Below are 26,505 nucleotides of genomic sequence, written 5' to 3' on the forward strand. Positions count from 1 at the left end.
GTGCAGCCCACAGACTGTATAATACGGTGCAGCCCACAGACTGTATAATACGGTGCAGCCCACAGACTGTATAATACGGTGCAGCCCACAGACTGTATAATACGGTGCAGCCCACAGACTGTATAATACGGTGCAGCCCAGACTGTATAATACGGTGCAGCCCACAGACTGTATAATACGGTGCAGCCCATAGACTGTATAATACGGTGCAGCCCACAGAGTGTATAATACGGTGCAGCCCATAGAGTGTATAATACGGTGCAGCCCATAGAGTGTATAATACGGTGCAGCCCATAGAGTGTATAATACGGTGCAGCCCATAGAGTGTATAATACGGTGCAGCCCACAGACTGTATAATACGGTGCAGCCCACAGACTGTATAATACGGTGCAGCCCACAGACTGTATAATACGGTGCAGCCCACAGACTGTATAATACGGTGCAGCCCACAGACTGTATAATACGGTGCAGCCCACAGACTGTATAATACGGTGCAGCCCACAGACTGTATAATACGGTGCAGCACAGCCAAAAAAGTGGGACAGAATGACCTTGCTGATAATCTGTCTGGTCCCCCCTCCCCTTCTCATGGGCAATGTGTGACTGGCCAATAGGTTCACTTGGTAGTACAGTGTGTGAGATGACTGGCCAATAGGTTCACTTGGTAGTACAGTGTGTGAGATGACTGGCCAATAGGTTCACTTGGTAGTACAGTGTGTGAGATGACTGGCCAATAGATTCACTTGGTAGTACAATGTTTGAGATGACTGGCCAATAGGTTCACTTGGTAGTACAGTGTGTGAGATGACTGGCCAATAGGTTCACTTGGTAGTACAGTGTTTGAGATGACTGGCCAATAGGTTCACTTGGTAGTACAGTGTGTGAGATGACTGGCCAATAGATTCACTTGGTAGTACAGTGTTTGAGATGACTGGCCAATAGGTTCACTTGGTAGTACAGTGTGTGAGATGACTGGCCAATAGGTTCACTGGTAAGAGACCGTTTTATCATACCTGGCCACATTGTGATGCATTAAATCTCTCTGGCTTCCCTTGTGGTCCAAGTAAAAACCCTCAATTTTACTAACGCTTGCAAACATACCTGCTAAATAAGTTTTCAACCCATTTCAATATCTAGTCAACAAAGTCTACTGGGCTATAATCACATCAAAGACTATTTTTGTATTCTTTATTTGTTTGAATTGCAGACAGTGCAAAAAAAAAAGTGTATTCATGACTGAAGCTAGCTCCGACTATTATGGGATGCCACTGTGTAGGCTGTAAATATTCATCAGAGAGAGGATTGGTGAAGAACGGACAGAGGTGGAAAGATAGTTGAAGAGGGACAAAGGTGAATTCTGTCCCTGGTTGAAAGAGTGTACGTTGCAGATAGTTTTTCCTACACACATGGTACAAATTCAAAGGAGATTATAAAAAAAGAATATATATATATATATATATATCAATATTAGGATCAATAATTCAAAGCATCTTGTCCCAGGAGAATAGGAGAGAACAGTTATGAAATACAGTGATGTAAAACAGGAAATATAGAGTAAGGACAACAAAACAAATAAGAAATGAGGAACCGGAGAGCAGGTTCCTGTGTTTAAAACAAGCAGACAGACCCAAAGGAGAGGCCTGTCTGAGGTGATTACAATGCTGCTATTTTTATCAACTTATCATAAAACAAGAGGAGAATGGTGACAGATGGAGAGAAAAAAAAGAGGGAGTGAGAGAAAGAGAGAGAAAGGAGGGTGTTAGAGTGAACAAAGCCAGTAGTGTGAACTGAACTTTACCCCAGCGATGCTGTTTGTGCCAGTTTGAGAAGAGAAAGAAAGAAATACATTTGACACAGACCACAGTGGCTGTCACCACAACAACTCCTATGTGTGGGCGTCTGGGTGAGAGAGAGAGAGAGAGAGAGAGAGAGAGAGAGAGAGAGAGAGAGAGTGAGCAGATACGATGAGGGAGAAATATTCACTAAAAAATGGACAAGCACGAGCACTTCCTGTACCACCGAGAGAGAGAAAGACAGAGAGAAAGACACACAGAGATAGAGAGACAGTGAGATAGCAATAGAAACAGCGAAAGAAAGACACAGAAGAAAAATACAGAATGACGCAGAGAGAGAGACACGCAGAGATTCAGCAACAACAACAAAAAAGATAGTGACAATACTGTGTGACCAAAGTCCTGGCAGTCATTAAACCATGACATTTTAGCCACCAAATAAAGGGCCTTCAATTTGACCTCCCTCTGACTCCCATGCATTCCCACTGTACCCACATCAATCTCAACAACAAAAGAGACTCTGATACAGAGTGAAGGACTGTGTCAGTGTGATGGGAGGGTTTGTTTCAGAGGACAGACACTGTTGGGTACAGTAGTAATAGACTGAACATATCAAAAAGACTGTGACAGTCAGCCACAAAGCGCTTTGAGTGTTATTTCTGTTAGAAAAAGCGCGACAGAGATGCAATAGATTATTGTTATTACTGTTGGGTACAAGCCCACAGCCCAGACCGACCCACTCTGCTCTCTGTTAGGTCTAATGAGCTGTTGCTGCTTTGTCACACCACGCAGATGGCGAGCCAATGTAAAACATTACATTACAGGATGTCACAGTTCTCTTTTTGATACTCTCATTAGGGTCACAACGTCATCTACTGAAGTGATCTGGAATTATGGGTGATCATAACTGGTTGAAATATAACATATCTTATGAAATAGCCTATCCACTGGGCACAGATGTCAATTCAACGTCTACTCCACTTCGGTTCAACGGCATTTCAGTGAAATGACATGGAAACAACATTGATTCAATTGCTTCATTTGGTCAAACGCAATTTGACGATGCATGACTCTGTTCGAGAGAGAGAGAGAGAGAGAAACTTCAATATGGATGGTCATGATAGCTGCAAGAGCTGTTTCAGTCGCTGCTTGAGCTGGCGCTGCATGTGTGAGTGTGGGACTTAATAGTATCAACGCACACTTGACTTGGCAGAGCGAGGGCTTCTCTCTCCATGTTAATGCTGGAGACCTCAGGGCAGTGAGACTGAACTGGGGTAGCAGAGAACAGGACTACATACCAAATAGCACCCCATTCTCTACATAGTGGACTACTTTTGACCAACGACCATTCCCTACATCTCCCATACTCAACTGGCGGACCACAGTCCTGATCCGGACCCAGAACTGGGTCAATATGGACCGCGGGTCCCGACTACAAAATGTAAATAAAATAATAATATTATTTGGGGGGGGGGGGGGGGGGGGGGGGTTGGCTCAGTCGGGCTTTGACCCCGGGTATCATATAAACACAAATAAGACATGGAAAAATGCGTAGAATTGCAGGAACTAAGCTTTAAAACAGCAACATTTTCTCTCCGCCAACAAGAGGAGTGTTAACAGTTTGGGGTTTGTTACTATGCTGATAAATGACCATATCCATCTGGACCTTTACCACCTGGGACATTTTAGTGACCGGACCTTCTCAAATAGTACTTGAGTACTCCTGCACTGCATGGGGCACTACTTTTGACCAGAGCTCATTCCCTACCGTGGGCCCTGGTCAAAAGTAGTGTGCTATATAGGGAACAGGTTACCATTTGGGACACAGCTCATGACAGAGCAGTGAGACTGAGCTGGGGGAGCAGAGAATTGTATGCTGCTTCTTGGATCATTACACTTCCCAGTCAGTAGAGACACTGAATCAACTTCTCCCCTCCTAGGCCTGACATGATGTAGCCTCCAGCTTATTACGGTGTCTACAATAACATACGTCTATGTGTATAATCATTTGTGATGGGCAACGATACGGAAAATCAATATCAGTTGAATTTTTTCATTCAATATCATATTGGTTTGTAGAAAATACATTGCAAATGTGTGAAATTTCACTTCTCTGTGAAATCCAGACAACTGTTGTGGATTGCCCATTGGGATGGGTGTTCTGGTAGCATAAACGAGTTTGAATAAAATGGGAGGCTCATCGCCAGTATATGGCCCATAAGCAGGCAATTAAGTATGCCAAGTCTGGATAACGGAGGCTACAGCCATATCAGGATAACTTCTTTACCATGCTGAGAGAAATCAATGTTACTTCTTCCTCATGTAGTAAAGTACTGTAACTTACTAAAGCACATGAGAAAGAACCAACCACCAACATAACTCAACCGTTCTTCTTCTTTGGATTTGAATGGCAGTGAACACCTATCTTTTTAGGTGCATAACCACCATCCATATAAAACCAACCACTGCACTGCTGTTGACCTTTAACAAGTCCAGCCAGTCAGACTATCCCGACACAAAAATAGGAAAGCAGCTACGTTAATTATTCTGCCTCTGTTCCTCCCTAACAATTATTTACAGACACAGACAGAGAGAGATCTACTGAGAGACAGAGAGCATTTTGGAGAGGGAGCTACAGAGAGAGAGATTGAGTGAGCTACACAGAGAGAGATTGAGCGAGCTACACAGAGAGAGAGAGCTAGCGCTACAGAGAGAGAGAGCTAGCGCTACAGAGAGAGAGCTACAGAGATCTACAGAGAGAGAGAGAGCTAGCGCTACAGAGAGAGAGAGCTAGCGCTACAGAGAGAGATAGAGAGAGAGCTACAGAGAGAGAGAGAGCTACAGAGAGAGAGAAAGCTACAGAGAGAGAGAGAGCTACAGAGAGAGAGAGCTACAGAGAGAGAGAGAGCAACAGAGATCTACAGAGAGAGAGAGAGCTAGCGCTACAGAGTGAGAGAGCTAGCGCTACAGAGAGAGATAGAGAGAGAGCTACAGAGAGAGATAGAGAGAGAGCTACAGAGAGAGAGAGCTACAGAGAGAGATAGAGAGAGAGCTACAGAGAGAGAGAGCTACAGAGAGAGAGAGAGAGAGAGAGAGCAACAGAGATCTACAGAGAGCGAGAGCAACAGAGATCTACAGAGAGAGAGAGCAACAGATCTACAGAGAGAGAGCTACAGAGAGAGAGAGAGAGAGAGAGAGCTACAGAGAGAGAGAGAGAGATCTACAGAGAGAGAGCGAGAGATAGAGCTACAGAGAGAGAGAGAGCTACAGAGAGAGAGAGAGCTACAGAGAGAGAGAGCTACAGAGAGAGAGAGAGCAATAGAGCTACAGAGAGAGAGCTACAGAGATCTACAGAGAGAGAGAGAGCTAGCGCTACAGAGAGAGAGAGCTAGCGCTACAGAGAGAGATAGAGAGAGAGCTACAGAGAGAGAGAGAGCTACAGAGAGAGAGAAAGCTACAGAGAGAGAGAGAGCTACAGAGAGAGAGAGAGCTACAGAGAGAGAGAGAGCAACAGAGATCTACAGAGAGAGAGAGAGCTAGCGCTACAGAGTGAGAGAGCTAGCGCTACAGAGAGAGATGGAGAGAGAGCTACAGAGAGAGATAGAGAGAGAGCTACAGAGAGAGAGAGCTACAGAGAGAGATAGAGAGAGAGCTACAGAGAGAGAGAGCTACAGAGAGAGAGAGAGAGCTACAGAGAGAGAGAGAGAGAGAGAGAGAGCAACAGAGATCTACAGAGAGCGAGAGCAACAGAGATCTACAGAGAGAGAGAGCAACAGATCTACAGAGAGAGAGCTACAGAGAGAGAGAGAGAGAGCTACAGAGAGAGAGAGATCTACAGAGAGAGAGCGAGAGATAGAGCTACAGAGAGAGAGAGAGCTACAGAGAGAGAGAGAGCTACAGAGAGAGAGAGAGCTACAGAGAGAGAGAGAGCAATAGAGCTATAGAGAGAGCTACAGAGCGAGAGAGAGCTACAGAGCGAGAGAGAGCTACAGAGCGCTACAGAGAGAGAGCTACAGAGAGAGAGCTACAGAGAGAGAGCTACAGAGAGAGAGCTACAGAGAGAGAGAGCTACAAAGAGAGAGAGAGCGATAGAGCTACAGAGAGAGAGCTACAGAGCGAGAGAGAGCTACAGAGAGAGCTACAGAGCGAGAGAGAGCTACAGAGCGCTACAGAGAGAGAGAGCTACAGAGAGAGAGCTACAGAGAGAGAGCTACAGAGAGATAGAGAGAGAGCTACAGAGAGAGATAGAGAGAGAGCTACAGAGAGAGAGAGAGCTACAGAGAGAGAGAGAGCTACAGAGAGAGAGAGAGCTACAGAGATCTACAGAGAGAGAGAGAGCAACAGAGATCTACAGAGAGAGAGAGCAACAGATCTACAGAGAGAGAGCTACAGAGAGAGAGAGAGCTACAGAGATCTACAGAGAGAGAGCTAGAGAGAGCAACAGAGAGAAATCTACAGAGAGAAAGCTACAGAGAGAGAGAAAGCGTGAGAGAGAGAGCTAGAGAGAGAGCTACAGAGAGAGAGCTACAGAGAGAGAGAGAGAGCTACAGAGATCTGCAGAGAGAGAGCTAGAGCGAGAGACCAACAGAGAGAGAGAGCGCAACAGAGAGAAATCTACAGAGAGAAAGCTACAGAGCTACAGAGAGAGAGCTAGAGAGAGAGAGCGAGAGAAAGCGCGAGAGAGAGATCTACAGAGAGAGAGCTACAGAGAGAGAGCTACAGAGAGAGAGCGAGCTACAGAGAGAGAGCGAGCTACAGAGAGAGAGCGAGCTACAGAGATCTACAGAGAGAGAGCTAGAGAGAGCAACAGAGAGAGAGAGCGCAACAGAGAGAAAGCTACAGAGCTACAGAGAGAGAGAGCAACAGAGAGAGAGCTACAGAGAGAGAGCTACAGAGAGAGAGAGCTACACAGAGAGAGAGAGCGCTACAGAGAGAGAGAGCGCTACAGAGAGAGAGAGCGCTACAGAGAGAGAGAGCGCTACAGAGAGAGAGAGCGCTACAGAGAGAGAGAGCGCGCTACAGAGAGAGAGCGCGCTACAGAGAGAGAGAGAGCTACAGAGAGAGAGAGCTAGAGAGCACTAGCTCCCACTGCATTTCAGATAAGGATCTACAGACTGGTTCTTTCAGGGCCATGTCAGCTGCACAGTGGGAATGCAGGCAGGCAGTGGCAACTGGCTGGGAATAAGGCTACTGGCACAGAGGGAGGGGGAAAGGGGGAGAGGAGGCAAGGGGGGAAATGACTAAGCATATAGTAATGTATGGCGTGAAGGAAATCCGTGGTAGTGACCAAGTCAAGCACTACTACAAAAGGACTGGTTGTAAAGATGGAAGCCTGTGACGTGTTAAATATAATTGAATACATTGCAATGGTGTGTACGTGACCATGTATATTCAATTAGAGTGCGAGCTCACCTTGATAGGCCCCGTGCTGAAGCAGATCTTCCGGCTGGGTGGAGGGTCCTCCTCTTCAGGCAGCCCAGGTTTCTCATGACAGCTGGACTCAGGCTCATACGGCTCATCTTCATCCTCCTCTTCCTCATCCCGCTGGCTCCCTCCAGAGTCCTCCCCCACTGCGCTGTACGTTCTGATATCCACCTGTTCTCCCCCTGACTGATCCTTTACAGTCCTCTCTTCCCCCTCCTCTGCTGTACCCCCCTGGCCCATCTCTCCATCTCCACCCTGCCTCCCTCTCTCACTGCTAGTGCCCTTGGGAGAGGTCTCCCTCACCTGGGCCTCGCTCTCTGTACGGTTCTCTCCATTCTCCAGAGAGATGTGGTGGATGTCAGCTTTCACTAAGGTGCTGCTAGGCTCCTGGTCACTAGAGTGATCCTCAGACTGGCCTTCAACTTCGGCCTGGGTTCCAGTCTTATCCCGGCCATCTTTGGGCTCGGGGGGTGTCGGGCCACTGTGGCCTCCATTCTGCCCTCCGTTCAGGCCATCGGAGGTGGAGGAGGATGAAGGGGCAGCCTTAGCCCTGAGGCTTCTGGGAGGCCCATCCAGGTCCCTCTGGCTGCGCCCCCCACCCTCCTCCTCCTCCTGGCTGGCAGTTGGGAGGGCAGAAGCACGGTTCGCCCTCTTGGAGATGATTTTGGAGTTGAGCTGCACCCCCACCTTGGTGCTGACCCCCCGGGAGGGCAGTGGAGGGGTGGAGGAGAGGCGGTGCAGGTTGTTGCGGAGCTCAGAGGCCCGTTCAAAGACAGCGCTGAGCTGGGAGACAGTGGGGGACACGGCCTCGGTGGTGTCCAGGCTGTCCAGGGATTCTGTGCTGCCGTTGAACCGGGCCACCACGTCCAGCCTGCCATCATGGAAGCCCAGGCCAGAGGTCCGCTCTGTCTTCAGCAGGACCCGGTTGGTGGCAGCGGCCTGCTTCTCCCGCTCCAGCTGCTGGGCCGCCTGCTGTTGTTCAAAGATCTTCCGTGTCTCTTGCAGCTTGGAGTAGCTGGGTGATGAGGCTAGGGGAGCCTGCCCGTTCTCCGCTTTGGCATTGGGGTTGAACCGGTTAACCCGCTCTGAGACAGTGGATCCCAGCTTCAGCAAGGCGCTGTGGTCCACATTCTCATTCAGGCTACCGGCTCTGGGGAGGGAGAGACGCACCCTCTCAGTAGTCTTCTCCAGGTCCTCCCCTCCCTCCCCCTCCCTACCGGGAGATGTGCTCCCTGGGCCTTGCATCTGCTGAAACATGTTCTTGATACGGTGCACGTTGGAGCCGTAGCTCCGGCGGCCGCGGGGGCCTTCCTGCATATAATCGCCATTTGCAGCATTGTCCTTCACAGGCTTCAGCGCCTGTATCCCCGCCTCGTATGCGTTCCGGTGCGGTGATGGGCTCCTCAGCGTCGAACCAGAGCCGGTGCTCTTGGAAGATGAGGTATCGGTCTTCATCATGATCAGTCAAGCTTCACAACGGCTGCTCAGCAACGGCATCTCTCCCTTTCTCTTCCTCGTTTGTCAGCACAAATCGGTCCGTTCTCACCAACAGTCAATTCTGTTGGGGAGACGGTGAACCTACGTGCCGACTAGAACTGAATAGCAGGAGAATAAAAAACAAAGGTTATTGTTTTAGGCCGCATGCATCCAGTATCCTAATCCTATGGAATAGAGGAAAGTGAAAAACGATGCATTCATTAGTCATAAACTCGCTAGTGATTAAAACACCAACCTGACGAAAAACCTGGAGAAAAATGCCCTGGTTACAAAAACATCACTGCAGAAAACTGGAACAGTAACCCAATGAACGCTGGATGTTCCACTGACGACAGATTTATTCAGTTTAATCCGTTTTCAAGAGCAGCAGCATCATCATTTTGATCTCTTGGTTTTCTGAACTGCTGATTTCTGGCTCTGGGTCCTCCTCGCTCGCGTAAAAGCAGACTGCTACTGAGGATGGGACGAAACTGGGTCATAGCACCGGTCGGCTTCACTCTACGTGTTCAGTCCTTGAATATTAGCCTAGAGATAATCAATATATGTGAAGGTCTACTCCATACACGAGTTCTATATAATTACAATTATGATATCAAGTAGACGAGCCAAATAAACAGAAATCTTCTATACACTGAACATTTTGGGCACTTTAGGACCCTGAAGAAATCAAAACCAGCATGCATCAGATTACTGTGTCCAATGATGATGTATCCTTTTTATATCGTCGCTTCCTGCGTTCACTAGTGCCTGTCTAGCCTACACGTTTGATGATAATATGTTATACAATGTTTTAGCAGTAGTCGGTGTTAGCCTACATTCTTGTGAGGACGTAGAGTAGACTATGCCTCTTAGTCTGCATCTAAATAATGCGCTCCATACCGTGCCCGTCCAAGGCGTTTTCCCTAGCTACCAATAGACTGTAAATGAGCTATCTCAGAATATATAGGCAGATAACGGTTAACATAACGACCATTAATGTATTTTTATTCGAAATTACACCATATGGAACCAAGAAGCACAACTCCCATTGAGATAGGCCATGTTGTGCACACACCCTGACGCATACAGTACATAGTGGCGTTTTCAATGCAGCATAAGGCTAACCTAGTCTACTTTTTTTAATGATCCGTGATATAGTTTAAGATTACATAGCCTAAAGTGTAGGCTAGATATAGTAGCATAGCTACATATTTAATTTAATTCACGAAAGCCACTGGAAAGTCAGTGATATCAGTGTGAATAATATAGAAAGGCCCATCAACCAGCAATGACATTTTTAGAGAACATAGAAGATACATTTTTAGAGAACATAGAAGATACATTTTTAGAGAACATAGAAGATACATTTTTAGAGAACATAGAAGATACATTTTTAGAGAACATAGAAGATACATTTTTAGTGGTGTTTCAGTAGTAGAAATTAAACAGTATAGTGACAGTAATCTATTTCATAGCTTTTATTTGTTTTATTTTTAATACATTTTCTCCCCACATATATTTTGCGGAATCACAATTGCCAGATAATTAAGAGGATTGATTGATTATGATGAATGGCAATCTTCACTGAACAAAAATAGAAACGCAACATGTAAAGTGTTGGTCCCATGTTTCACAAACTGAAAGAAAAGATCCCAGACATTTTCCATACGCACAAAAAGCTTATTTCTCTCACATTTTGTGCACAAATTTGCTTACATCCCTAATAGTGAGCATTTCTCCTTTTCCAAGATAATCCATCCACCTGACAGGTGCGGCATATCAAGAAGCTGATTAAAGAGCATGATCATTACACATGTGAACCTTGTGCTGGGGACAATAAAAGGTCACTCTAAAAGGTGCAGCTTGTCACACAACCCAAGGCTACAGATGTCTCAAGTTGTGAGGGAGCGTGAAATTGGCATGTTGACTGCAAGACTGTCGACCAGAGCTGTTGCCAGAGAATTTAATGATAATTTCTCAACCATAAGCCGCCTCCAACGTTGTTTTAGAGAATTTGACAGTACGTCCAACGGGCCTCACAGAAGCAAACCGCGTGTATTGTGTCGTGTGGGCAAGCGGTTTGCTGATGTCAATTGTGTTCAACAATGAACACAATTACATTTTATTGATGGCAATTTGAATGCACAGATATACCGTGACGAGATCCTGAGGCCCATTGTGAGGCCCATTTTTTATGTGTATCTGTGACCAATCTATGTGAAATCCATAGATTAGGGGCTAATGCATTTTTTAAAATTGGTTGATTTCTTCATATGAAGTTGAACTCAGTAAAATCAATTAAATTGTTGTATGTTGCGTTTATATTTTTGTTCAGTATAGTTTTTTCTACCATTGTGTAGGAGGGGTGGAAGACTAGGGGAAGGTATCAACGTGACATAGTTAGACAGGGAAGGCAGACTACACGGCTAGTGTTTTTATTATACCTCATACCTACAGACATGCAGGCACACACACACACACACACACACACACACACACACACACACACACACACACACACACACACACACACACACACACACACATGTACTCACACACACACACACACACACACATTAGGAAGTTATTACTGTATAGTGCGTGGGTCAGAAATAGCCCTGAAGTGCCTGGCTGACTGGGAGCGACCTAGCCCTCCTCTTGGCCCTGTCAATCACAGCTCAAAACAAGATGGCAGACTGGACAGGCTGGAGATTTATTTTAACAGGCAAGGTTAAGTATTTGTTACTTTATAATAGTTAATATGACAACATTGACAAGCGGTTTTATTATTGACAAAGATCACTTCTTCTATAGCAAATATAATTTGTGTTTTATGATGGATATTTTAGAGAACTTACCAGTGATTAAATACAGTAGGTGTCTAACAAGAGGAGTCATGTTGTGCTGCCAGTATATATATACAATTTTGAAGTTCTATGACATTATGTGAAATTACAGAAAATATAGTTTTAACAGCTATGCTGCGTAGTGGTGTGGACATGGTGTTTAAGTGCAAACCAGTTCACTGTCCAAGTTTCATGTTATTTGTAACCTCATGTAACTTTGCCATATCCAATAGTGATATCCTTTGGTACTTGTGCTCCTATCTACATGTACGCAGTGTGTGTGACCAGTGTACTGGTGGTCGAGGCAGACATCAAGGCTCATACCCCTGTGGGACAGCTGTTTGTGTTCGAGCTGCAGAGAGAGACCTTCCAGAATGAATTTGAACCCTTCCTGAAACACTATGGTAAGGCTGAGATTTCAGTCACCTCTTAGTGTACAGTTTAACTTTCCACTGGGCACACCACGTCATTTCAACGTGGGTAATATTTGGTAGATACATGTACATTAATCAATGAGATTCCAACCTATTTTCACCCACTCAAAAAGACTGCCAAAAGTTTGTTGAATTCCAATTTGTTATTATGCTTTCAACCATCTAAAAGCACAACCAAATTCCAATGAAAAAAAAAGTCTGATTTTTGGTTAATTGTCACCTAATTGTGTTATCACCGTGCTTTCAACCATTTAAAAGCACACTAAAGTTCAAATGAGAATACAATGTCAGGTATTTTCTTTATTTAATACAACAATCTTAATGTGTTTTCACTGTGCTTTATCTAATAGCACAATCAAATGACCTGGATTACAGTTAGTTGAGATTACATTAAAGTATCGTACAAGTGATCAATTCTGTTTGAGATTCTGTGCAGATTATTAGAGCAATTGTGAAGATTTCCACAGACCTGCGACCCTGAACATAAGAAGACATTTATTGTGACTGTATCCTCAAAATGTGTCCATGGCTGTGTTACTCATTTTAAGGTTGAATATATATACTGTTACATTAGTTTGTAAGATAGCCTTAACATTTAGGTATTTACTGTCTTCCAAAGGTAATATTGAATTGTGTTTGGTTGACAACATAACCAAATATCAACATTTAAAGGAAATGTATCTACTGCTTGTATTGTTCCATCTGAGCCATTGGCTTAATCCTATTCTTTACCTTTTATTTTTGGATGGGATGGAGACCTGAATCCAGAAAATAATAAAATAATAGTTAACCTGTCCAGAAGTTAAAAGGCTATTTACTCTATTGCAAAAGTTATATTGAATTGTGTTTGGTTGCCAACGCAAACAAATATCAAGTTTAAAAGGAGATGTATCTCCTTCTTGGACAGTTCCATCTGAGCCACTGAGACTGGTTTTAATTCCAGTTTGTCTACAAATGAAAGAATAGGACTAAATCAAATCAAACTTTACATATACTTTAAATACAGCTTGATTTGATCTAATCCTATTATTTCACTTTTATTTTTGGCTGAGATGGAGACTTGAATTGAAGGTATTTATTATTAACATGTAGATTCTATTTGAAATCAACCAAAGCTTGAAACCCTAGGCCTATATGTATTGTCTATTTTTAGTTGAATCCTGGGCTGAATTTAAATAACAGCTGTTGATGACTTCCCAAATGATATAGGCCTAAATAACATCTTTGATGATATACGACTGATAAGGTTTGGTTTCATTTCATTTGCTCTGTTGAACCTACACTTTGAAATGACTTCGATAGCAACAGTGAATCTATTAAGTGGATATTTTTCAACAATTGTTCCCATGTTAGCACATTGGTGACAGTCATTGAAAAAGAGCAAAGCTAAGCAGGGCTGGGCCTTGTTGAAACCCTGGATGTGAGACTGGAGGGATAACTGTAGATAGATCAACTCTCCAGTAGGAGGTGCTGTCCAGCCTATTGTATTCTTATAGTGGATATATCAACATATATCAACATATTTTATACAAGGTTTGTCTATTTAGAAAAATGATTACCATGATGACATAATCCTGTGGTTGAAATTTTAAACTCAAAACAACAGTTGCTAACTTTTTTTATATCTAATGTATTTTCCACGTAAATTGACACGTCACAATACGTTGACAAATTAAGTTGAAACAACGTTAATTTAACCAGTTCGTGCCCAGTGGGTTGAAGCTTGTGGTTACTAATAGCAATAATCTATCAATGTAAAGCCTTCCCAATGAATAGATAGAAATGTTAGTTGTTTATTGTAATTTCTTAATATTTTTACACTTAAAGCTTCAATACATGTATTGTTATGTCCCAACTGACATTCATACAACAAATCAGCAGGTATCATCAGGTAGGTGTCGGTAAGGTTCAAATGATATACAACCAACAACCATAATGCATCTCTCTTCTCTCCCACTCTCCCATTCTGAAAAGCAGGGCGGGTCTACAATGATCCCATGCTGTTTAAGTGCAACATGCAGTCCTTCCCGGACCTGCCTGGCTGGCTTCGATTTACCCAGAGGCACCACTATGATAACGGCTTCCTCTACGGCACCCCACTGGCCCAGGGAAAGAGTATGATAGAGGTACACAGTGCAGACTCATCAACTAGGGGTGCTCTGAGATACACACAGAGTACGTCCCAAATAGCACCCTATTCCCTACATAGTGCACTACTTTTGACCAAAACCAGGTTGGGGGAATAGAGTACCATTTGGGGCACAGTCACACTGTCCTGAGGATCTAGTTTATAACTTCTCTCGGGTTGAAATATGTATGGTTCTGCATTGAAAAATGTTAAACATATTTGAAGCATGAATGTAAAGGATATTTCTGGGCACAGTATGTAGCTTGTAATGGTCTAAGGATAAGATCTTTTTATTTATTTATTTATTTATTTTTCACCTTTATTTAACCAGGTAGGCTAGTTGAGAACAAGTTCTCATTTACAACTGCAACCTGGCCAAGATAAAGCAAAGCAGTGCGACACAAACAACAACACAGAGTTACACATGGAATAAGCAAACACACAGTCAATGTGGCGAATAATTACAACTTAGCAATTTAAATACTGGAGTGATAGATGTGCAGAAGATGAATGTGCAAGTAGAGATACTGTGGTGCAAAGGAGAGAAAAAAAAGAACAGTATGGGGATGAGGTAGTTGGATGGGCTATTTACAGATGGGCTATGTACAGGTGCAGTGATCTGTGAGCTGCTCTGATAGCTGGTGCTTAAAGTTAGCGAGGGAGAAATGAGTCTCCAGCTTCAGTGATTTTTGCAATTCATTTCAGTCATTGGCAGCAGAGAACTGGAAGAAAAGGCGGCCAAAATAGGAATTGGCTTTGGGGGTGACCAGTGAAATATACCTGCTGGAGCGTGTGCTATGGGTGGGTGCTGCTATGGTGACCAGTGAGCTGAGATAAGGCAGGGCTTTACCTAGCAAAGACTTATAGATGACCTGGAGCCAGTGGGTTTGGCGACGAATATGTAGCGAGGGCCAGCCAACGAGAGCATACAGTCACAGTGGTGGGTAGTATATGGGGCTTTGGTGACAAAACGGATGGCACTGTGATAGACTGCATCCAATTTGCTGAGTAGAGTGTTGGAGGCTATTTTGTAAATGACATCGCCGAAGTCAAGGATTGGCAGGATAGTCAGTTTTACGAGGGTATGTTTGGCAGTATGAGTGAAGGATGCTTTGTTACGAAATAGGATGCCGATTCTAGATTTAATTTTGGATTGGAGATGCTTAATGTGAGTCTGGAAGGAGAGTTTACAATCTAACCAGACACCTAGGTATTTGTAGTTGTCCACATATTCTAAGTCAGAACCGTCCAGAGTAGCGATGCTGGACGGGCGGGCAGGTGCAGGCAGCGATCGGTTGAAGAGCATGCATTTAGTTTTACTTGCATTTAAGAGCAGTTGGAGGCCATGGCAGGAGAGTTGTATGGCATTGAAGCTCGTCTGGAGGTTAGTTAACACAGTGTCCAAAGAAGGGCCAGAAGTATACAGAATGGTGTCGTCTGCGTAGAGGTGGATCAGAGACTCACCAGCAGCAAGAGCAACATCATTGATGTATACAGAGAAAAGAGTCGGCCCAAGAATTGAACCCTGTGGCACCCCCATAGAGACTGCCAGAGGTACGGACAACAGGCCCTCCGATTTGACACACTGAACTCTGTCTGAGAAGTAGTTGGTGTACCAGGCGAGGCAGTCATTTGAGAAACCAAGGCTGTTGAGTCTCCCGATAAGAATGTGGTGATTGACAGAGTCGAAAGCCTTGGCCAGGTCGATGAATACAGCTGCACAGTATTGTCTCTTATCGATGGCGGTTATGATATTGTTTAGGACCTTGAGCGTGGCTGATGACCAGCTCGGAAACCAGATTGCATAGCGGAGAAGGTACGGTGGGATTCGAAATGGTCGGTGATCTGTTTGTTAACTTGGCTTTCAACAGAAAGGCAGTATAGGATAGATATAGGTCTGTAGCAGTTTGCGTATAGGGTCTCCCCCTTTGAAGAGGGGGATGACCGCGGCAGCTTTCCAATCTTTGAGGATCTCAGACGATACGAAAGAGAGGTTGAACAGTAATAGGGGTTGCAACAATTTTGGCTGATAATTTTAGAAAGAGAGGGTCCAAATTGTCTAGCCCTGCTGATTTGAAGGGGTCCAGATTTTGCAGCTCTTTCAGAACATCAGCTATCTGGATTTGAGTGAAGGAGAAATGGGGGAGGCTTGGGCAATTTGCTGTGGGGAGTGCAGGGCTGTTGAACAGGGTAGGGGTGGCCAGGTGGAAAGCATGGCCAGCCGTAGAAAAATGCTTATTGAAATTCTCAATTATTGTGGATTTATCGGTGATGACAGTGTTTCCTAGCCTCAGTGCAGTGGGCAGCTGGGAGGAGGTGCTCATATTCTCCATGGACTTTACAGTGTCCCAGAACGTTTTGGAGTTTGTGATGCAGGGTGCAAATTTCTGTTTGAAAAGGCTAGCCTTAGCTTTCCTAACTGCCTGTGTATATTGGTTCCTAACTTGTCTGAAAAGTTCCACATCGCGGGGGCAATTCGATGCTAATGCCGTACGCCACAGGATGTTTTGGTGCTGGTCAAGGGCAGTAAGATCTGGAGTGAACCACAGGCTATATCTGTTCCTGGTTCAAATTTTTTTTGAATGGGGCATGCTTATTTAAGATGGTGAGGAAGGCACTTTTAAAGAATAACCAGGCATCCTCTACTGACGGGATGAGGTCAATATCATTCCAGGATACCCCAGCCAGGTTGATTAGAAAGGCCTGCTCGCTGAAGTGTTTTAGGGAGCGTTTGACAGTGATGAGGGGTGGTCGTTTGACCGCAGACCCATTATGGACGCAAGCAATGAGGCAGTGATCGCTGAGATCCTGGTTGAAGACAGCAGAGGTGTATTGAGAGGGAAGGTTGGTTAGGATGATATCTATGAGGGTGCCCGTGTTTACGGATTTGGGGTTGTATCTGGTAGGTTCATTGATCATTTGTGTGAGATTGAGGGCATCAAGCTTAGATTGTAGGATGGCCAGCCTGTTAAGACATCCCGGCCATCCTTTAACATCTCATTGTTTCTCTTTCCATTTCAGATCACAGTGACTAACAAACGGAGCTATGACACATTCAGAGACAGACTGATCATAACGATTGACCCTCCAGGTATGTATTCTGTGATGGGAGAACAGTTCTGGGAAATCATTTATTACAACATACTATCGAGTCTAAACATCCAAAATGGCACTACTTTTTTACCAAGGCTCAAAATGGCACCCTATTCCCTATATGAGTGATTCTACAGAAGTGGTGTAAATTGCTGTCCCACCCCAAAAAAAGTATCCACACTTTGGCAATAACAAACATATTATTCAACTGATATAGTATAAATTCATTGTTTATACACCTATATCTATTGAGAGGTGGCTGTCCCAAAACCTGACTCATGTTTGAAAATAAAGCAATTCATGATTATTATTTTTTAACACTATTATTTCAATAGAACATATTGAGTTGTTCTATTATTACATTGAAAGATACTGATCTAATTATTTGTTTTGTTTATTTCACATGAGGTTGGTGGCACCTTAATTGGGGAGAGTGGGCTTGTGTTAATGACTGGAGCGGATTAGGTGGAATGGTATCATACATGGTATCCAGGTGTTTGATGCTGTTCCATTTGCTGAGTTCTGGCCGTTATTATGAGCAGTTCTCTCCTCAGCAGCCTCCTGTGGTTTAGCTTTTTTAAATCTTTCTCTGAAAAATGCTGTCCCCACTTTTGATGTCACTACAGAAACACACTTTAAAAGACTTTAGAATGAATGTCCCTTAAGACACAACCCTACACATATCAGGTGATGGGATTGCACCCCTCTCCACTATGGCCACAGTAGTCTGACTGCAAGCATTTTGGAGAGAATTTGTGAGCAAGTTGGAAATATGTAAAGTATGGTTTTGGGACTAAAGTATATGTTTGCTGGGATGTACATCTGTCCAAATGAAAGATAGCCAGACATACAGTATGTTAGCTATGGGAAATCTTTAAAGTGAAAAATCAGTCAAAAATGATCCAAACCGAAACGATCACAACCGAAACAATTGACACCATAGAGATATATAGAGGTCTCATCTTTGTATCTGTGCCATTATGGAGTCTATGACAGCACGGGCAGCACCATTGAGGCTTTCTCCAATTTAAAGTTGTACAGTATGCACTATACTCTACCAACGGAGCTACAGAGGACCACCATGTGGACAAGTGCACACTTCAGGAAAAAGTGTAGAGTATTGAGATGCATAGCCAGCACTGGGCTCCAACCCTCCAAAAGCCCAAACATTGACATATATTTGGCAAAACACAGACGTCTATAATGCTATACTGTACTGTACTCTACTGTACTGTGCTCTACTGTATTGTGCTCTACTGGACTGTACTCTACTCTACTGTTCTCTACTGTACTGTACTGTACTGTACACTATCATACTGTTCTTTACTGTACTGTACTCTACCTGACTGTGTTCTGCTGTACTGTACCATACTGTACTGTACTGTACTGTACTGTACTGTACTGTACTGTACTGTACTGTAACCTACTCTACTGTACTCTACTGTATTATACTATACTGTACTGTGCTCTACTATATTGTACTCTACTCTACTGTACTGTAATCTACTGTACTGTAACCTACTCTACTGTAGCCTATTTTCCTATGCTCTACTGTATTGTGCTGTACTGTACTGTGCTGTACTGTACTGTACTCAAGTGTACTCTACTTTAGTTTTTTACAATTGAAGAAGGGCCCATGGACTCTTGATCTATTCGGTCTTTAAGTTGTCATGGTCTCAACTCACTGGGTCTGGATCTTGGTACCAATGTCTTGGTATAAATATTGGTCTTGGCTCCCGGATAGTCTTTGCTTTCTTTACAAACCATAAGAAACCCAATTTGTAGAAGACAATGATCATAGGCTGATCACTCCCAACCCATAGGAATCCCCACCCAGTTGACTACTTTTAAATGGTGGAAGCCCTCAATGGCAATGCCTATACCAAAACGAGTTAGTCCCATCTAGAGCCCTGTATTTATCTTTATGATTGACATTTGACACCGAAACGCCTGTTATTTTTGCCAAAATAAAGATAGGTAAATTGAAACATTTTAAAACATAATTAATTAGATGCATAAGTAATTCAATCAATTAACAAGTTTCAGATTCATACAATCAACAATTAATATTTTACAGAGAACAATAGAGATTATATTTCTCTAAATTCAATTTAAAGGTTTTGAAAACCAAATTAAAAATAATATTTTAACTATTTTGTTAATTTGGTATGCAAATAAGATTTATAAATTAATCTGTACTAGAAGGTTAATCAACATGATCACTAATGTGCATGGTTCTCCCTTTACAGCAACTTTTACACTATGCTAGTAGTGACACAGTTAGTGGGGGTGGTAAGGAATTCAGGTAAATATTTCAGTGTGTAGATATGTCTATCTGACATGTGTTAGAAGACATGTGTGCTTAAAGTTTGGGAGAAATAGGATACAAATGTGATTTTTTTTCAACCCCCTATTTACTCCACTTCTGTAGAATGACCGATATAGTGCACACTACCTTTGAGCAGAGCCCTATGAGGGCTGATCAAAAGTAATGAATTGGGTGCCATTTCAGATACACACAGTGACAGCAGTGAATACTGGTTTATTTGTTTCTCCCATTGGCCTTTCTTTCAGCAAAGAGAATGCCCTACCAGGCTGAGTTCTTCATCCCACTGAGGGAGATTGAGAAGGTGCTGCCCTCCACAGTTCAGGAAGAGATCAGGCAGGATATGATGAGGATGTGGAAGACAGACAGGCTGGACTTTGTCAACATCACGTCTGCGTTGGACCGAGGTGGCCGTGTCCCTCTGCCTCTGGCTGGACACTACGAAGGGTAAAGTAGTGTCACATTTCAGCTGTTGCTAACTGTCACTTCTACTAACTTTCAACAGAGAGAATCCCAGACCAGAAAGAGAAGTACACCATGAATTCACACTATTCATTCCCCAAGTAGACCTTGTAGTGTACATTAACACTACCGTTGAAAAGTTTGGGATCACTTAGAAATGTTCTTGTTTTTTAAAGAAAAGCACATTTTTTGTCCATTAAAATAACATCAAATTGATCAGAAAAACAGTGGAGACATTGTTAATGTTGTAAATGACTATTGTAGCTGGAAACAGCAGATATTTTGTGGAATATCAACATAGGCATATAGAGGCCCATTATCAGCAACCATCACTTCTGTGTTCCAATGGCACGTTGTGTTAGCTAATCCAAGTTTATCATTTTAAGAGAAACAGACGCCTCACAAGTCTTCAACTGGCTGCTTCATTAAATAGTACCCACAAAACACCAGTCTCAACGTCAACGTGAAGAGACGACTCCGGGCTCCTGACCTCGAAGCCACAAATGCTGATGCTCCTGATACTCAACTAGTCTAAAGAAGGCCAGTTTTATTGCTTCTTTAATTAACACAACAGTTTTCAGCTGTGCTAACGTAATTGCAAAAGGAGTTTCTAATGATCAATTAGCCTTTTAAAATGATAAACTTGGATTAGCTAACACAACATACCATTGGAACACAGGAGTGATGGTGGCTGATAATGGGCCTCTGTACACCTATGTAGATATTCAATAAAAAAACTGCCGTTTACAACATTAACAATGTCTACACTGTATTTCTGATCAATTTTATGTTATTTTAATGGACAAAAAATGTGCTTTTCTTTAAAAAACAAGGATATTTCTAAGTGACCCCAAACTTTTGAACGGTAGGGTATCTGAAAACAAAAATCGTCAAATCATGCAACGTGAAGATTTAATTTCAATGATCAGAAGACATTCAGCATTTTCAGTATCAAAACATTTTTTGGAGGATGAAAGAGGTCAAACTCAAACTGAAATTTAAATCAAGGGAATATTTTATTGACGTTATCAGCACATGATACATTACAGAATATACAGTAGGTACAGTACAGTCATTGTCAACTAAGCCAGTGTCATGCATTGGGTCCCAGGGTGTATGTGAAGGTGGGTTCAGACCAGTACTTCTCTGAGTGCTTGTTGAGGCTCCAGACTGCTGAACACAGGAGACAGTGTGAGGCCGGGGGCAGGGCCAAGATCCCTGGGGACTGCAAGGTCTGCTCCTACCCAGGCAACTGTGTCACCTGGTGCAAGTCCACACTGGTGAGTCCACAAGCACTGGTATAAACAGCATTTTTTTGTCATTAGATTACTTTAGGGGAAAACATAACATTACTAACAGTGACATTTATCTGAATGAATAATGAAATGAATCACCTGCAGGTATTATGTCAAATTCTTGTAGAGTGAGCTAATCTACACACATCCAAAGCCAGAGCTGCATTTAATGGTAAATCTGCCTCACACACAAGCATTGCCAACATGTTTTTTGCAATTCATTCTCAAGGTGTAGATTGGTGGGAACAAGCATTTTAATAATTTAAATAAAATTAAATAGCATATCAACACGGTCATCACCTTATATTCCCTCGCTCCTAAATATGTATCCTCCTCTGCCATCCCTGTGTCTACTGTACATAGATTGATCTGTCCAGACCAGTGATCCCCCCTCCTGCCCCCACAATGGGCCCAGGTATCCTGGATGCTGGGGGGGTCTATGAACCTCCTGAGTCCCCCCCACCCAGAGACTTCCTGCCAGACTACATTGTGACTGTGATCGTCCCCCTGGCTCTGGCCATCATCCTGTGTCTCCTATTGGCCTACATCATGTGCTGCAGACGAGAGGGAGTGTATGTTTTGTTTGTACTCCACTGAGATTGGCATTAGTCCTCTAACGTTGTTAAGTAATAAAAACCAGCTATAACTTATCACTGGAAACCTTGTTGAATACGTTAAAATCTAGCAACCTTCAATTATGAAATATCTTTACGTTTGGCAACTTTGTATTACTATTCACAGTTGTTACATAACATGTTTTGTTATTTATTTGCAGTGAGAGAAGAGATGGAAAGACACCAGAGTACGTAGCCTTCCATTCCACATATCTAAACCCACTACATTATTTACATACTGAAGATGTATTACATCACACCATCAAGAAGATTAAGGAAGATGGACAAAGACATCATGTCTAATATTTTATACTATGATAATTGCCAAGGATAAGCTTAGTATCACCCCCACACTTGACTAATGTATACTGCTCAAAAAAATAAAGGGAACACAAACAACACATCCTAGATCTGAATGAAAGAAATAATCTTATTAAATACTTTTTTCTTTACATAGTTGAATGTGCTGACAACAAAATCACACAAAAATAATCAATGGAAATCCAATTTATCAACCCATGGAGGTCTGGATTTGGAGTCACACTCAAAATTAAAGTGGAAAACCACACTACAGGCTGATCCAACTTCGATGTAATGTCCTTAAAACAAGTCAAAATGAGGCTCAGTAGTGTGTGTGGCCTCCACATGCCTGTATGACCTCCCTACAACGCCTGGGCATGCTCCTGATGAGGTGGCGGATGGTCTCCTGAGGGATCTCCTCCCAGACCTGGACTAAAGCATCCGCCAACTCCTGGACAGTCTGTGGTGCAACGTGGCGTTGGTGGATGGAGCGAGACATGATGTCCCAGATGTGCTCAATTGGATTCAGGTCTGGGGAACGGGCGGGCCAGTCCATAGCATCAAAGCCTTCCTCTTGCAGGAACTGCTGACACACTCCAGCACATGAGGTCTAGCATTGTCTTCCATTAGGAGGAACCCAGGGCCAACCGCATCAGCATATGGTCTCACAAGGGGTCTGAGGATCTCATCTCGGTACCTAATGGCAGTCAGGCTACCTCTGGCGAGCACATGGAGGGCTGTGCGGCCCCCCAAAGAAATGCCACCCCACACCATGACTGACCCACCGCCAAACCGGTCATGCTGGAGGATGTTGCAGGCAGCAGAACGTTCTCCACGGCGTCTCCAGACTCTGTCACGTCTGTCACGTGCTCAGTGTGAACCTGCTTTCATCTGTGAAGAGCACAGGGCGCCAGTGGCGAATTTGCCAATCTTGGTGTTCTCTGGCAAATGCCAAACGTCCTGCACGGTGTTGGGCTGTAAGCACAACCCCCACCTGTGGACGTCGGGCCCTCATACCACCCTCATGGAGTCTGTTTCTGACCGTTTGAGCAGACACATGCACATTTGTGGCCTGCTGGAGGTCATTTTGCAGGGCTCTGGCAGTGCTTCTCCTGCTCCTCCTTGCACAAAGGCGGAGGTAGCGGTCCTGCTGCTGGGTTGTTGCCCTCCTACGGCCTCCTCCACGTCTCCTGATGTACTGGCCTGTCTCCTGGTAGCGCCTCCATGCTCTGGACACTACGCTGACAGACACAGCAAACCTTCTTGCCACAGCTCGCATTGATGTGCCATCCTGGATGAGCTGCACTACCTGAGCCACTTGTGTGGGTTGTAGACTCCGTCTCATGCTACCACTAGAGTGAAAGCACCGCCAGCATTCAAAAGTGACCAAAACATCAGCCAGGAAGCATAGGAACTGAGAAGTGGTCTGTGGTCCCCACCTGCAGAACCACTCCTTTATTGGGGGTGTCTTGCTAATTGCCTATAATTTCCACCTGTTGTCTATTCCATTTGCACAACAGCATGTGAAATGTATTGTCAATCAGTGTTGCTTCCTAAGTGGACAGTTTGATTTCACAGAAGTGTGATTGACTTGGAGTTACATTGTATTGTTTAAGTGTTCCCTTTATTTTTTTGAGCAGTGTATATAAACCTTCCTCCCCTCTGTCTGTTCCTTTAGTATCCAGCTCTACCACCACCACACCATCCATGGTAACACCAGTGAGCTGCGGAGCATGGCTGGGTGTCGTGGGGTCCCTCCTCCCCTCTCCACGCTGTCCATGTTCAACGCTCGCACCGGGGAGACGGCCCCACCGTTCCAGACTGACAGCCCCAGCATCCCCCTCATCCTGGCCCAGCAGTGAGTAGTCTACTGTCACTACTATTAGTAGAGTGTTCACTGCAGTAGATCAAGCTGGTGGCCCAGCAGTGAGTACTGTTACTACTACTGGTAGAGACTCACTATAGTAGCTCAGTCATAGCCTGGTCGTCTAGTTGGTTTGTGCTTTAGCCAACTTGTTTGTTGTCATAGATATTGGCTACAGGAGAGAGAGAGAGAGAGAGAGAGAGAGAGAGAGAGAGAGAGAGAGAGGGGAGAGAGAGAGAGGGGAGAGAGAGAGAGGGGAGAGAGAGAGAGAGAGAGAGAGAGAGAGAGAGCGAGAGGGGGGAGAGAGAGAGAGGGGAGAGAGAGAGGGGAGAGAGAGAGAGAGAGAGAGAGGAGAGAGAGAGAGAGAGAGGGGGGGGGGAGAGAGAGAGGGGGGGAGAGAGAGCGGGAGAGAGAGAGGGAGAGAGAGAGAGAGAGAGAGAGAGAGAGAGAGCGTTGGACCAGTAACCGAACGGTTGCTAGATCGAATCCCTGAGGTGACAAGGTAAAAATCTGTCGTTCTGCCCCTGAACAAGGCAGTTAACCCACTGTTCCTAGGCTGTCATTGTAAATACGAACTTGTTCTTAGCTGACTTGCCTAGTTAAATAAAGGTTAAATAAAAATGTATTCCACTTGGATTATGATATTTGGTGTAACCTATACCACAACCTAGTGGAGCAACTTCAAAGTGAAACAGTAAATTTCAAATCACGCATAAAGGTGGTTAATATTGGGGTTGATGGTTAATATTGCCATACAATTTACTTTTTATTTTATTCAACACATATATGTTATAAACACATTATTACTTTAATTAAACTAGCAATAAGCAATTTAGTAAACAAAACAAAAGCAAAATCCTTGCTATTAAATTCAACCATAACGTTCAATTCTTCATTTGTTTTTGCAGGGAAATCAACACTGACACACTACCCAGGTAACACAGTGGAATACATGTGTCTGAATAAATTAGTACAACTGTACAACAAGAAGAAAAGAATGATTATGAAATACATACATGGGTTATTTTTTACAATATTGTTTTTGTTCCAACAGGAAATGAAGCCATCCAAACAGGACATACTGTACTTCCACTGAATGTATTATGGGTTTGCTGCTGGTTTGCTGTAGGATTTGAGATGTTTTCTCTTCACATTATAATTTCTTTATCCTCTTTCTTGATCACATTATACTTTGATTACAAATATTTTGGAGTGACTCCCCTTATGGAATAACCACATGAATTTCACATGTGAATGTTTGAAGTGTTCCAAAAAAACACATGTTTTCATGTGATCAAATGTAATCTTATGTAAAGTAACATGTGATAACATGAAGTTAAACATGTGAAAACGTAATCACGTGAAGTGTTCCAAAAACACAGTTTTCATATGATTACACATGTGAAATTTATGGTGAAATCATGTGAGTTTTCTGTAAGAGTGAGTGTTGAGTGACTGTAACTTCTGAACTTGTGTTAAACATTTTTATGCATTGGTGGATTTAATTAATTCTGCCATAGGTTTGGACTAATGGAGTGCAATATGTATTTTTTGAAAACCAAATCCTTGGTAGATATATAGCCTACATGTAGAGGTAGAATTAATAGATTGAATGTTTTTCCTTAATAAAACCCCTAACCAACTGTATTATTGTTTTAATGGTCAGCGCCATCACCAAATATTCTGTGTAATAATTATGTAATTACCATTTAACAACATTGGTCCATTGATTGCTTAATCAGAGGAGTGCTGCCAAGACATGCCCAGTACTTACCATAATACTATCAAAGAGAAGCAAATTAGGAACACAATAAAAACAGCAAAATAGGCTACAACAAATACACAATTCAAAGTGAACCACACATAGGAGCATGCAGCATCGAATATTCCATTTGATCCAAATCATCTTAAGGAAGACAAATTCTCTTTTAAAATATATATATTACCAGAATCAAAACTCCACTTGTCATCTGGGCTTCATATTCAAAACAAAAATGCAGATGATCCATAAAAGGGCATTGTAGTAGAATAGCATCCACAGAATCCACACGTTTCAGCATGTCTCCGTTTTGTGACTGGACCTGTGAACGTGTCTTGCCACGCGGCACTCTGGTTTGGAGGATTATGTTAAAACGACTTTCCATAGTAGACCTGCAGTAGGTAGACGGACAGTAACCCACACGGTAGCCTGCCCCACTCTGTCGTAATTCTAGAGCTGTTCCACGGAATTCCACCAGGGGTCAGTACAAGGCTACATTGCTAATTCTAGGATCCAACAAAACGGTGATAAGGCTCAGAAGCTTCAATCAAAATATGTGGCTGACTATGCAGATGGTCATGTATATTATGGTCAACTAATTTATTTTTTATTGTGTAATTCTTGTGTAGCTGCAAATTCGAAGCACTAGAGATTTAAAAAATTGTTAGTTTATTTCAACCAAAACAACTA

At 43.4% G+C, this 26,505-nt stretch overlaps 2 protein-coding genes across 4 annotated transcripts in view; one reads left to right on the forward strand and one right to left on the reverse strand.

Annotated features, from left to right (window-relative positions):
* LOC115201444 (neurabin-2) overlaps positions 1–9,435 on the reverse strand; it is a 26,904-nt gene extending 17,469 nt beyond the window's left edge. The window contains exons 1-2 of one of the 2 annotated variants that reach the window (XM_029765068.1): positions 8,951–9,435; positions 7,207–8,813 (exon numbers count right to left, since the gene is read on the reverse strand). In XM_029765068.1, the coding sequence (XP_029620928.1) occupies positions 7,207–8,676 (1,470 nt within the window). In that variant the 5' untranslated portion in view covers positions 8,677–8,813; positions 8,951–9,435. Of the gene's footprint in view, positions 1–7,206 lie in introns of both variants that reach the window. The other variant, XM_029765069.1, reaches the window with a different exon arrangement.
* A 1,876-nt stretch (positions 9,436–11,311) lies between these two features.
* sgca (sarcoglycan, alpha) lies at positions 11,312–25,703 on the forward strand. 2 transcript variants are annotated; one of them, XM_029765071.1, is made up of 11 exons: positions 11,312–11,419; positions 11,816–11,944; positions 13,949–14,100; positions 17,124–17,193; positions 19,770–19,968; positions 21,095–21,263; positions 21,642–21,850; positions 22,054–22,080; positions 23,871–24,050; positions 24,965–24,991; positions 25,111–25,703. In XM_029765071.1, the coding sequence occupies exons 1-11, from the start codon at positions 11,383–11,385 to the stop codon at positions 25,115–25,117; spliced, it is 1,206 nt and encodes a 401-aa protein (XP_029620931.1). In that variant the 5' UTR covers positions 11,312–11,382; the 3' UTR covers positions 25,118–25,703. The 2 variants fall into 2 exon arrangements, with proteins under 2 accessions (XP_029620931.1, XP_029620932.1); XM_029765072.1 differs by having other exon boundaries at positions 13,952–14,100.
* The last annotated feature ends 802 nt before the right edge of the window (positions 25,704–26,505 follow it).

The sequence above is a fragment of the Salmo trutta genome, chromosome 10, assembly GCF_901001165.1.
Source record: "Salmo trutta chromosome 10, fSalTru1.1, whole genome shotgun sequence".
In the NCBI taxonomy this organism is placed as follows: Eukaryota; Metazoa; Chordata; class Actinopteri; order Salmoniformes; family Salmonidae; genus Salmo; species Salmo trutta.